This window comes from Chionomys nivalis, chromosome 1, assembly GCF_950005125.1.
Source record: "Chionomys nivalis chromosome 1, mChiNiv1.1, whole genome shotgun sequence".
Classification (NCBI taxonomy): Eukaryota; Metazoa; Chordata; class Mammalia; order Rodentia; family Cricetidae; genus Chionomys; species Chionomys nivalis.
Genome location: NC_080086.1, coordinates 164,909,679 through 164,922,048, shown reverse-complemented (window position 1 = coordinate 164,922,048; position 12,370 = coordinate 164,909,679). Strand labels below are relative to the sequence as shown.

Here is a 12,370-nt window from a genome sequence, read left to right as displayed (position 1 = left end):
AGTCTCTCCATTCTGCAGGGTGTCTCTTCATTCACCGTTCCTGCTGCTGTACGGAAGACTTACTAATGCGAACCTATTTGTCAGTTTTTGCTTTGGGTACCTCTATTTTTGTGGTCATATCCTCCCCTCCAAAAAAATATCCTAAAAGCATTTCTTCAGCGTCTCCTATCAGTTTTACAGTTTAAGATCTTACATTTGGTCTCAATTTTAAGGACTTTTTTTTTTTAGTATTGGGGGGGTCTACGTTTTTTTCTCTTCCATAAAGACATCCAGTTTTCCAGTATGGTTTCCTAAAGACACTATACTTTCTCCAATATATGTTCTTGTTGTTTCTGTCAAAACTCTGTTTCCGCGCTTTCTGTTCTGTTGGTCTCCATGTCTGCTCTTCGGCAACACCACTAGCAGTTTGGTTATTATCACTTTGTAACATAGTTTGAGATCAGGAACTATGACTCCAGCATTCCTTTAATTCTCTTTGGGGGTTTGGTTTTGCTTTGGGTTCCATACAAATTTCAGAAGTCCTCCCCCTATACCCATGAAGAATGCCACCAGCCCTCCCCCTATACCCGTGAGGAATGCCATCAGCCCACCCCGTATACCCGTGAGAATTCCACCAGCCCTCCCCCTATACCCATGAGGATGCCACCAGCCCTCCCCCCAATAACCATAAGGAATGCCATCAGCCCTCCCCCCCATATCCATGAGAATGCCACCAGCCCTCCCCCTATACCCATGAGGTCTGTCCTCAGCCCTCCCTCCCCCCTATACCTGTGAGGAATGTCATTAGTACTCTCAGAGGAACTGTAACGAATCTACAGATCACTTGGTAGTATAAGACATTTTTCTTTTACATTTTCTTCTTTTACTTCTTTTCCAGGAAATCCATCAATTTCTTTTTCTTTAGGATCTACTGTTAGAAGTTACTGTGTTCCCTTAAAGGTATCACGCTGTCTTGTTCTTTAGTCTACCTTGTGTCTCTATATTAATATTTGCATGCCACTGGATTCACTGCCTCTATCATTTTAAAAATAAACCTTATTTTTAATATGTGCAAATAGTGTGCAGGTGTCTGTGGAGGCCGGAAGAGGGCATTAGATACCTTGGAACTGGAGCACAGTAGCCATGAGCCACACAACATAGGTGTTGGGAACCAAATTCACATTCTCTGTAAGAGCAGTGGACACTCGCAACTGCGAGCCATCTCTCCAGCACGACCTCTGTCACCTTTATGGGATGGTTTTTCCTGGGTCCTACAGTGCCAGCTGGAAACATGCTGCTTTGCTCCTAGGCAGTGTCTGCAAAACTCCTGCACCCACAGTCAACATAGGCTGCGTCTCCAAGTGTCCTAATGACCTCAGCTGCAGAGGCAATGAGACTGCAGCACTAACCGTAGGGTGCACATCAGTTTCCACACCCCACTGGGTCATGGTGGGTGTGCCCCAACATTCCCGATAATAAGGCAGGGTGACTCTCAAGGTCTGAGGGAGGCGGGAAGCTCTGGTGGGATGAGGGTTACAAATTGGATTTACTTTGAGGGAGTCTCTGAGGGCGAAGAAATATAGAAAGCCAACATTTGGTCAGGCGGTGATGAGTTCAAGGCTAGCCTGGTCTACCAAGTAAGTTCCACGACAGCCAGGACTGTTAGACAGAGAAACCATGTCTCCAAAACCAAAAAACAAACAAACAAAAAACCAAAATAGCAAAAGCCAACTTTTTTTTACCACATGAACCCATGTGGCGTGAAAGTGAATGGCAAGCCTTTGGGCTCAGTGACTCAGGAGGCTAAGACAGAAAAATCACTGGGGACCAGGAGTTCAAGTCTAGTTAAAAATCTACACATTAGAAGATGTAACTTATAAACAATTCAAATATATAATATTTATTACAGATGGATTATTAAGTACATGGAGACAAAATAAAACGATATTTGGCATCACATGAAAACATTTTTTTGTGTCTTTAGCTTTTGAGACAGGGTTTCTCTGTAACCACCCTGATTGTCCTGGAACTCACTTTGTAGACCAAACTGGCCTCCAACTCACAGAGATCCGTCTGCCTCTGAGTTCTAAGTTCTGGGATTAAAGGCGTGTGCTACTACCACCCAGCTCATTAAAATGTTCTTGCAACTTCAAAGAAGTTTTACCAGTTTTGCTTGAAAACTGATAAAGAAAAAAATCTTGATTATTTTTTAAGCTTATTAATAAACGTGTGTGAACTTCATGTTGTGTATTCTGCTTTCATACATGACTGAAAGTGCCCATAGTAAAAGGTTAAACAAGGCAATAAGCGGTTACTGTTAACTTTAGGGGTGATGATACGGACAGATGTGCATCTGGGTTGAATAGTCCTCTTGCAGAAGTACAGGCTGAAACACGTGAGTAAAATTTTATGGTCTTTTAAGATTTACTATAAAATAATGTAAGGAGAAGTGAATGGGAGCGAAGGTAATAAAAGTTTGACTAAGAATTGAAAATTGTTATGATTGGGGAGATGGTTCAGTCAATAAGGCGCCATGCCTCACAAACATGAGGATTTGAGATCCATCCCCAGAACCTACATGAAAAAAAGCCAGCCACGGTGATGCTTATAATCACAGCGCCGGGGTGGCTGAGCCCGACAGATCCCGAGCTAGAGATTTCCGGCCAGTGAGAAATCCTGTCTCAAAAGACAGGGTGGACAGCACCGTGCAATAGCTCCTAAGTCATACTCTGGTTCCTCATGCCTGTGCACACATACACACGCACACACTCATGCACACATTCACGCACACACCTTTAGACACGTGTACATGCTTACACACGCACACACACGAAAACAAAAAGGAACTAAAAGTTTGTGGCGACCATATAATGGCACATGTGGATTCATTAAACTATTTTCTGTACCTTTGTATGTGTTTGGTTTTTTTTCATAAATATAAAGTTGTTGTCGCCCAGGTGCAATAGCCCATGAATGACGTCATAGCTACTCAGAAGGCCACATCAGAGATTTGTTTAAAGCCAGAAACGCGAGTCCAATAAATTAATGGATATTCTTAAAACAATACCCAATTTAAAAATTATTTAAGATTTTGTTTTATGTGCATGGGTGATTTGCCCGCATGTGTCTATGTACTACATGTGTGCCCCTTCCTCAGTTTTTACATTTATTGCACGTGTGCGCATGCATGGGCGCACATGCAAGTAGAGATCAAAGGACAACCTACAGGAGTCGGTTCCCTCCTTCCGACCACGTGGGTTCCAGAGATCACATTCAGGTCTTCCTTCATCCGCTGAGCCATCTCACCGGGACAGAACCCCCAATTTTAAGTAGATATATAATTAAAATAAGATTCTACACACAAACCCAAGCATCTATATTCAGTTGCCTTACCTGTTTGAACTTGGAACCTGGGCTCTGGCACGAGGAAAGATGGCTTCACAGAGAGGATTAAAGGAGTTTGGTCACGCACAAGTTTGCTATTGATGAGGACGTTAATGACAGATATTGCCGTGTAAATAAAAGGACCCGATGTTACCAGAAAAGTGAAGTCTGTGAACAGTTCATAGACCTAGAGAAATAAAAGAGTTTAAAAAGACAATTCAAACGTAAAGAAAACTGTTGGAGAGAAAAAATAATAAGTAAAACAATATATATGCATATCAGTATCAGCAGCTTAACTGGGAGGATAATCGCTTCGAAGATAGGCGAGATTTTATTTTGCACATTCCTTCTACCTTTGCCCAACCCTCACGGAAATGGCACAGAAGTACAGGAGCGGCAAGAGAGGGCAGACAGCCAGTAACATGGGCTGAAAGGTGAGTTGTGGAAAAACCAGGACTTCGGTCATGTTTACACCACGCAGTTGTTTCCTAGAGCCTCGCTGGTTAAACAACACAGTGACGGCCACTTGAGCCTATGACGGCCACAGTAAAAGTAGAGGGATGAGGGAAGCTAATTTCAAATACATCTCACTTAATGTGGGAAACAACATTCTGGGGTGCGGTCGATACCAGAGTTAGTGAGACAGTCTGCGCCCTCTATCTGCTGCAGGTCTGAGCTCCAGCATGCAGTCCGCACCCACCGTGCATCTTATTAGTTCAGGCTGGGCCCATTTCACATGCTCCATGGCCAGCATGGCTCATAGTCAGGGCTCTGGTTAGCCAGGGGGAGGATTAGTAGACCTATATATTTTATTTCTGTAAGGCTCACCACGGGTGGGTGCCATGCAAAGTATGGAAATCCATCTCAGTCACACTGAATGTACAGAAAGACACAAATGGACTCATTCTGAAACCTAACCTAAGCCCAAGTCATTTCATTAAAGTAACAAGGACAGCAAGATTGGTAAGGTCGCCCCAAACTATGCTGCCTCTGGTCTGTGAGTGGAGAAGCTGAGGAAACCGTATGCCAGGAGAGGAATGAGAGAGAGAACTCAAAGACAGAGCCCAGGGCTCTTACCCACACCCTACGAGACCCCACAAGCATGTCAGACCTGACTCCCGGGCTCGGGGCTCACCTTCAGCTCCACCGCACGGTTGAAGTGAATCCTCAACACTTCTTTGATTGATGTAATGATATACTCCTGCACAGCTCGCCTGGCCAGCACTACAAACGAGAGGCAACCGGCAGATGCATTTTAGTGCTACTAGGAAGCATGAAGCTGTCACTTCAGGAAGCCACGGCTGAGACGAAGCATGCTAGCGGCTTGTTTTGAAATATAAGGCCCAGACTAAGGACAGAGTAGAAATGTCTACGTGAAGTATTATAGGAAACAGAAAAACCGGGCACAGCGTCGGCCTGACACGCTGAGAAGGTTGGTGGGCAGGACGGGAGAGCAGCAACTGTGGCCCACTCAGGAGACAGGAGCTTCCACTTCCCACTTTCTTCTCAACAAGTAGTAGAATTCCTCCAGACATGCACCCAACGGCAAAGGTTGAGGCTTTAAAAGCTCTCAGAAGTAATATTTTTAAAATCATTAAGTTGCTACCAACTGGCCATACCGTCCTCCACAGGAGGAGGACGGCTGCACCGAGTGTTCCAAGCAGCTGCTGGGGAGTGCTAACCACTACTGATGGGAGCGAATTTCTTGATAATGTCCACCTAGTAACATTTTATATAGGAAATAAAGTAGTTTTCATTCCAAAGTCTATTTCTTTCTATTCGTTTTTCACACAAAAGTCCAACTTGAAAATCTGAACCAGGGCTGCAGAGCTGACTCTGCGGTTTGGAGTGCACACTCGAGGAGGACCCAGGCTGATCCCCAGCACCTACATGAGGCAGCTCGCAATCTCCAAGGCTGCAGTTTAAATCTATCTCCTGGCCTCCACAGACACCTGCAAACATACACATCTCTAAAAATAATAAATATAAATCTGTGACAGCAAGTATGTCTGTCTGCCAGTAAAGCTTCCCTTCTATCCCATAATATTTTTCCTTCCCCCTCCATTCTATATGCAGAATTATATCTAGTGTTGTTATTCTTATTTTGATTTTATTCATGTACATGTGTGTCTGCGGATTGCATGTAGGTGCAGGTGACTGTGGAGAACAGTGGAAGTTGGTCAGATCCCCTGGAGTTAGAACAGCAGTTGTGCAGCACCCGTCACGGGTGCTGGGGCTCGAACTCTGGTCCTCCGCAAGAGCTGCACACCCTTTTAACCACCGAGCCATCTCTCTAGTTATTATCCTATCTTAGATTATTAAAACTTGAGACAGAACCAACCCTCATTCGTTCATTATAAAAACAAACGCTTAGGCTATGTGGTTGTTTCTCTAGTAACTCAGTGGCTCGTGGTGAGAAGGCGGGGAGCGTCACCTGCTCAGTTCTTTAGTTCCCAAACCATTACAACAAATCCACGGCCCCTGTCTGCCTACCTTGGCTGATCCCACCAACAGCCAGCTGGCATGGCCTGCCGGGCTCTGAGTGGCCAAGACTATGCCATGAATGACACACTGGAAAACGAAATGAGTAGGAAGGGAATGAGGGAGGGGGAGGGAAGCAGGAGGAGCCAAACTCAGGGAGAGTGAGGCCTAATAGAAAACCAAAGGCAGAACTACTCAATAGAGACAGGAGGTGCACGCTACAAGTAGCCCCGTGCAGCTAAGGGAACCACTCAGGATAGCTACGTGCTACTCAAGGGACCCACTGCCCGCCACACAATTACCACCTTCTCTGGTTAAACTGAGGAAGTCAGGACACTGCCACCTTGGACATGGGGACCTGAGTCTGGGAAACAGGATCCATCCAGAAACACATATCATACACATTGTTTCCCGGTTCTCTACGGTTTCTCCAAGGCCAAGAGAAGAGAGGTGTAGAGACTGTCAAAGGATGCCTGGCTCCCTCAGTGGAGGTCGGCTTCCCAGCATCTCCCTCTGAGCCATCAACACCCTTCACGTGATTGTGCATCACTATTATAGAGCTCCACAAAAAAACAAAACAAAACACTTTGTCTAGACTCTCTCCCTAGCAGACAGCTGCTACCAATAAGAGAAAAGCCGATATTAAAAATTAAACAAGAATGTGTTTTGCTTCATGACATTTATGCACATGCTGGGCAATGAGTTCCAAAGCCAAAGATACTACCAGAAGTTCCACAGCCCACTTAAATCTTTATCTGCCCTTACGGTAATTACTAATACTCAATGCTGTGCAGTTATTTCCTAGATGTTATGTATTTTATACATTTAAATCCTTACAGTAACCTAAGGAGCCCACGGTCCTTGTTTGACACTCGGGAAAGCAGATCAAGAGATGAAGGGACTGGATGGCTAGCAGGAGGCGGCCGAGGAAGAGGACGGCTACCCGCAGGTCATGTGAGACCGACACCTACTCTCACAACACGATGGTGTCTCATAAACACTGCACACAAACACCTTAGAGAGGTCCCCTACCTCAGAGAGGTGACTGGAAGCAGGGCCTTACCAGTTGTGATCAAATAGGCATCGGGAACTGTAATATCACACACATATGGCGGCTTGGCTGTGGCCAGTGCTGGTGTACCAACTGTGGCTTCGAGAGTGGAGGTGGTCACAGGACCGAGGGAGGGCTGGGGAAGGGGCGCACTGTTCCCCGGAGGGTTCTGACTCATAGGCTCGCTGTTCAGAGCAGAGTCCACGGTATCACCAGGGGCAGTGCTGATGGGGGGCATGCTTGGTTCCAGGGAGGTACTTGTTTCTGGGGAGGTACTGGGTGGTAAATCTGTGGGTGTCGATGATGAGCCCATGACTGGCTTTGTGGGCAGAGGTGAAGGGTTGACTTCAGGAGCAAGCGATGGGGTGGTTGACGGGTATACGTTAGAGGCTGACTCTGTGCTGGCCGGAATGGCACTGGAGGGTATGGGTGGGACAGATGTGTGATGGTCCGTCACGCCCACACTGCCGTCAGAAGGCGTCAGCGTCGAGAATGGAGATGACTCGGTTAAAATGGGTGTCAAATGGAAACCAGCTGGCACCGATGAGAGGCGAGTCCCAGCAGCTGAGATGCCAAGGGGGGTCTCGGAGCTGGAGGGCACCAGTGTGCTGACTGAGGATTCACGGGGGATGAGTGAAAATTCAGAGACAGAGGTGGCTTCAGAGAAAGCGGAGGGGAGATGAGCGTCGGACTGGACCAGGGAAACTCTCCACGCTTCGGCGGACTTGAGAGAATCAGAGGGGGGGCTTGAAAGCGGGGGCATTTCGGAGTGCCTAGGAAAGAGAGTGACTGTCTTCACGAGGAGGTCTGAACTGGACCAAGGCTGAGATGGCTCTAGACTCGTGGGGTTAGAAACAAAAAGCTGAGGGGACTGCAAACTGATAGAGCTGGACAATGAAAATGTCTCGGCTGTGGTGGGGAAAGGCTGAGAAGGGAAGGTTGATGGATCGCTTGACGTCAAGGATGGAAAAGCAAGAACATCTGACCGTGAAGGGGCCGGAGTGCTGAAGTCCAGGACTGGAGTGGAGTAAAAGCTGGATGTGGAATCCAAAAGACTTCCAGACTCGAGTTCCAAAAAGCTGGTCGGTTCGAGATCAGCAGAAACTTTAGACTCTACTGAGGAGACGGAACTGGAGGAGGTGAGAAGGCTTAGGTGTCCAACTGGGAGGGATGGCGTGGTTTGAGCTGCTGTCAAAGAGAAAGATGAGTCAAAAGGGACGCTGGGGATGACTGAGGACGACAGATGGGTCACACTGGATGGCATCACTAGCTCGTTGGTGACGGAGAGGCCAAAAGTGGAATCAAGTGAGCTTGGTGTGGAGAGGAGGTCGTGGGAAGAGTACACCTGGGTGGTGGTGATGCCGCTCACATCCACCTCAGGTGACATATCCACGCTGACTTTCCAGAACCCCACAGATCTGGAAGAAAGGGAGACGACAGGTCTGGAAGGGAAAAGAGTATTAAATACTTGAAGATCTTCAAGTTCAGAGAGGTCTGTGCCCTCGCTGCTCAATGGAGAAAGACGGCTTACTTCCACTGAGGCCATAGACAGAGTCTCAAGCCCGTCCCCTGATCCCATGTCCTTCTCCGTGAGGCTCCTGGCCAGAGCTTGCTGAGGTGATGAGACAGCACAGGACACACACCAGGTATGTGGTCTCAAGGATGCCTCAGGGTTGAGGACATGGGGCTGGTCAGTAAAGCTGGGGACCGCGGAGCTGTGCGGTGGTTCTGAGGTTTCCCCAGCCCTGCTAGAGAGGAAGGGGTTATCCGAAATGCCAGCTGACTGGGCAGCAAAAGATACAGATGACAGCGGGGCTGAAAATAACGCAGAAGGTGGGCTGATAAAAACAGTGTCTGTAGCCGACATGGTTGCACTGGGGAGTGTTCTTAGAGAGATGGCTTCTTCTAGATGTTTACTCCAAGCAGTGGTCCCATTAGGGTATCTGTCTGTGCTTGTGGCCAGGACACCCAGAAGAGGCTGTGACACCTCCCACAGGGGAACAGATGGCTGCTGAGTCACAACACCGCCGAACGGCTGAGACACTGAAATCCAGGAGCTGGAAAGGAGGTCTTCTGTGCCCTCGGTTCTGGAAGCTACAATCTCTGGCAAAGCCTTGCTCGATAACTGGCTGTGAACTTCCGTAGGATGAAGCACCACACTCCTACTAGGAGTTGGAATGATGCCCTCAGATGTGAGAAAAGCTGACCAGGAAGAGCTGAAATCACTGGCGGACTCAACGTGCGCAGTTGCCTGTTGCGCTGTGTTCTGACATGCGGACAGCACTTCATCCTGCAAAGACATCCTGGGTAGCAATGGAGTCATCCCAGGCTCTGGCATTTCCTGGGGTGGCTCCCGTGGGCTCGGTGTGACAGACTGCGCTGGAGAAACCACCCGTGAAGAGGTCCAGGGAGCATCTGGCAGAAAGTTATCCATCTCATCATCATCAATCGCCACCTCGTTACTCGTCACGGATCCATAATGTGCCCCGAAGACGCTGTGCTCTGTTGTACTTTGAGTCTGATGTCTGTGATTTAAAAAGGCTGTATCAAAAGTGGGTGCAGATGCAGAGGGTAGGGCAAGGGCAGGGATGCTTGGCTGGGACCCTAGAGTCTCTGGTAAGGCCACAAGTACGGCACTGGGCATGATGCTTGTCTCTGGCAGGAGCTCCTCGGGACTTAAAGAAGGGTTGTGCTGTTCCAGGGAGAGCTCATCTAGCAAGAGAAGCAAAGTTGAGTTAGCGGCCACGCAAAGAGTCAGAGTGTGAACATCTCGCTTCAGATGTAAAGAACCATTCATCCAGAAAATACCCATTCACTAGGGCTGGAGAGGTGGTTTGGTGGTTAAGAGCACTGGCTGCTCTTGCGTCTAGTTTCCAGCACATGTGGCAACTGACAACCTTCTGTAACTCCAGTTCCTGGAGATCCAGCACCCTCTTCTGGTCTCTGCAGATACCAGACACGTAAAATAATGCGAAGAAAAATTCATATGCATAAAATAAAAATACATATAAAAATATCCATTCATTATCAATAGCCACAATTTGTAGAAATTCTAGTTGGAAGCTAGACAGTGCCAAAAGCGGCACTGCGGTAATCTACACAGAGTCACGCACCTGAGCACTTCCTTAAGTCCGCATGTGTGGACACACACCCACGCACCTTACTTCATACAGTCACACGCACAGAACCATCTGCCCCAAACGTGTGTGAAATGGTACAGATAATCTTTAATCCATTCTATTTTACAAATGGCATCTTAATAAGGGGGGGAATGTGGATACCCATGTACAGGCGAGAAAGCGTGCGAACACGAGAGTACATCAGGGTGGTGTAGCCCAAGATCAGAGATTGACTGCCAATCATCGGGAGCCGGGAGGGGGGCCCGCACGGAGCAGATTCTCCTTCACAGCCCTCAGAGACAATCAACTGTGCCATCTGACAAGCTGACCTTGGATTTTCACACTCCAGAAAGGAGATAGCAAATTTCTATCCTTTACGCCCCAAAGGAAACTGTCTACTGCAACTCAGACTCTTTGTAGCAATCATGTAAAACATGTCCCCAGGTTTAGAACCTACATCATTTCTATGGTCCTAGTAAACTGTTTAGGAGTCCTAATTTAAGACAGGCCAGGTCTTCACTGTCTGTCAGATAGTAACATCCATTTTCCTCGGGCTAGGCACGGGGATCACACACATGTTGTCACGGTCACTAGGGTGCCTGTGGCAAGGGGATCACTTGAGCTAATCAATTTGAAAGCAGCCTAGCAACATAGTGAGTTCATCTTTTGTTTGTTTGTTTGTTTTCGAGACAGGATTTCTCTGCGTAACAGTCCTAGCTGTCCTGGAACTAGCTCTTGTAGACCAGGCTGGCCTCAAACTCAGAGATCCACCCGCCTCTGCCTCCTGAGTGCTGGAATTAAAGGTGTGCGCCACCCACTGCCCAACGTGAGATCATTTCTTAAAAGGAAAACACACAAAAAATGTGGTCAGAAAAGCACACTGTCATACACATAGCAAACACTTCCCTCAGCTACAGATCAAATAAATGCGAGCACAAAAATAAAAATTGTGACAGGTGGGGATTGGCTGAGGTCTTAAAGGGATCCAGTTGGCATGAAGAGTCCGTGATTCCACGATGTTCTGCTACAGTTAGAAAAGACTTTGAAATAGAATAAAATGAACAGAGAAATAGAGTACCATTAAAAGGCCGAGAGGGAAGCCAGGCATGGGAGCCCACACCTTCAACACCAGCGGTCAGGAGGCAGAGCCAGGATAGATCTCTGTGTTCAAGGACAGCCTGGTCTACATGGTAACTTCCAGGACACCCAGACCTACACAGTAAGATCCTGCCTCAAAAATCAGGCAAACAAATAAAAAAGACTGAGAAAACACCCAAACACAAGGAAAATCATAAGCAGAGCCAGAAAAAAAAAAAAGATGATTGGCAGTAAAAGATCAGATAGCCACTTCACAGAAGCCAGACTACAATGGAACAGAACCTTCAAAGACATACTGGGAGAAAATATCTGGTGCTTTAGATCTGCATAACCATTAAACCTCTGTATCAAAAAAACACACAAGGGGATGGAGGGAACGTGCAGGGGCCGATATGACAACCTGAGTTCCATTCCCAGCATCCATATGAAAAGCGGCACACACTTGCAATGCCTACTCCGGAGAGCAGAGGCAGGAGGATCCCTGGATTAAGTTTCAGGCTAATGAGAGACCCTGTCTCAAAAAGTGAGGTTGGGCCAGCGAGACAGCTCAGCAGATAAAGGCGCTTGCCTTGAAAGCCTGGTGCCCTAAGTTTGATCCCTAGGACCCACATAGAGGTGGGAGGGAAGATTCGACCCCACATAGATGTCCTCTGACTCACACACGTGTGCTGTAAAAGAGGCATGCAAACATGTGTCATACATGCACACACTAATAACAATAATCTCTCTTTTTTGGGGGGGGGAGTAGATGGCTTCTGAGGGACAGCACCTGAGGTCATCCTCTGGCCTCCACAGACACACATGCACACACCTGCACACACACAAGAAAATACGTAAATAGTAACAAGGGGTGGTTGTGCCAATTAAAGAACCTAGGTAAAGAGGCCCGGAACAAGAATATCCTTCAGGAAGGAACGTTATTATCCCTGGCAAACAAGGGGTGGCGGTGCACGTTCACAATAAGGCAGCCGCGTAGCCAGGGCAAACAAGGGGTGGCGGTGCACGTTCACAATAACGCAGCCGCGTAGCCAGGGCAAACAAGGGGTGGCGGTGCACGTTCACAATAGCGCAGCAGCCGCGTAACCAGGGCAAACAAGGGGTGGCGGTGCACGTTCACAATAAGGCAGCCGCGTAGCCAGGGCAAACAAGGGGTGGCGGTGCACGTTCACAATAAGGCAGCCGCGTAGCCAGTACAAATGGAAGAGTTGGAGGAAGACTTTTTAAAAAGCACACATTTAAAAGGTTATAAAATTCTGTC

General features: G+C 47.6%; 1 protein-coding gene across 2 annotated transcripts in view; it reads right to left on the bottom strand.

Moving 5' to 3' along the window:
• Kiaa1549 (KIAA1549 ortholog) overlaps positions 1 to 12,370 on the bottom strand; it is a 137,175-nt gene that overhangs the window by 73,200 nt on the left and 51,605 nt on the right. For both annotated transcript variants that reach the window (XM_057768903.1, XM_057768911.1), the window contains exons 2-4: positions 6,908 to 9,607; positions 4,499 to 4,587; positions 3,373 to 3,550 (exon numbers count right to left, since the gene is read on the bottom strand). In XM_057768903.1, the coding sequence (XP_057624886.1) occupies positions 3,373 to 3,550; positions 4,499 to 4,587; positions 6,908 to 9,607 (2,967 nt within the window). The remainder of the gene's footprint in view (positions 1 to 3,372; positions 3,551 to 4,498; positions 4,588 to 6,907; positions 9,608 to 12,370) is intronic.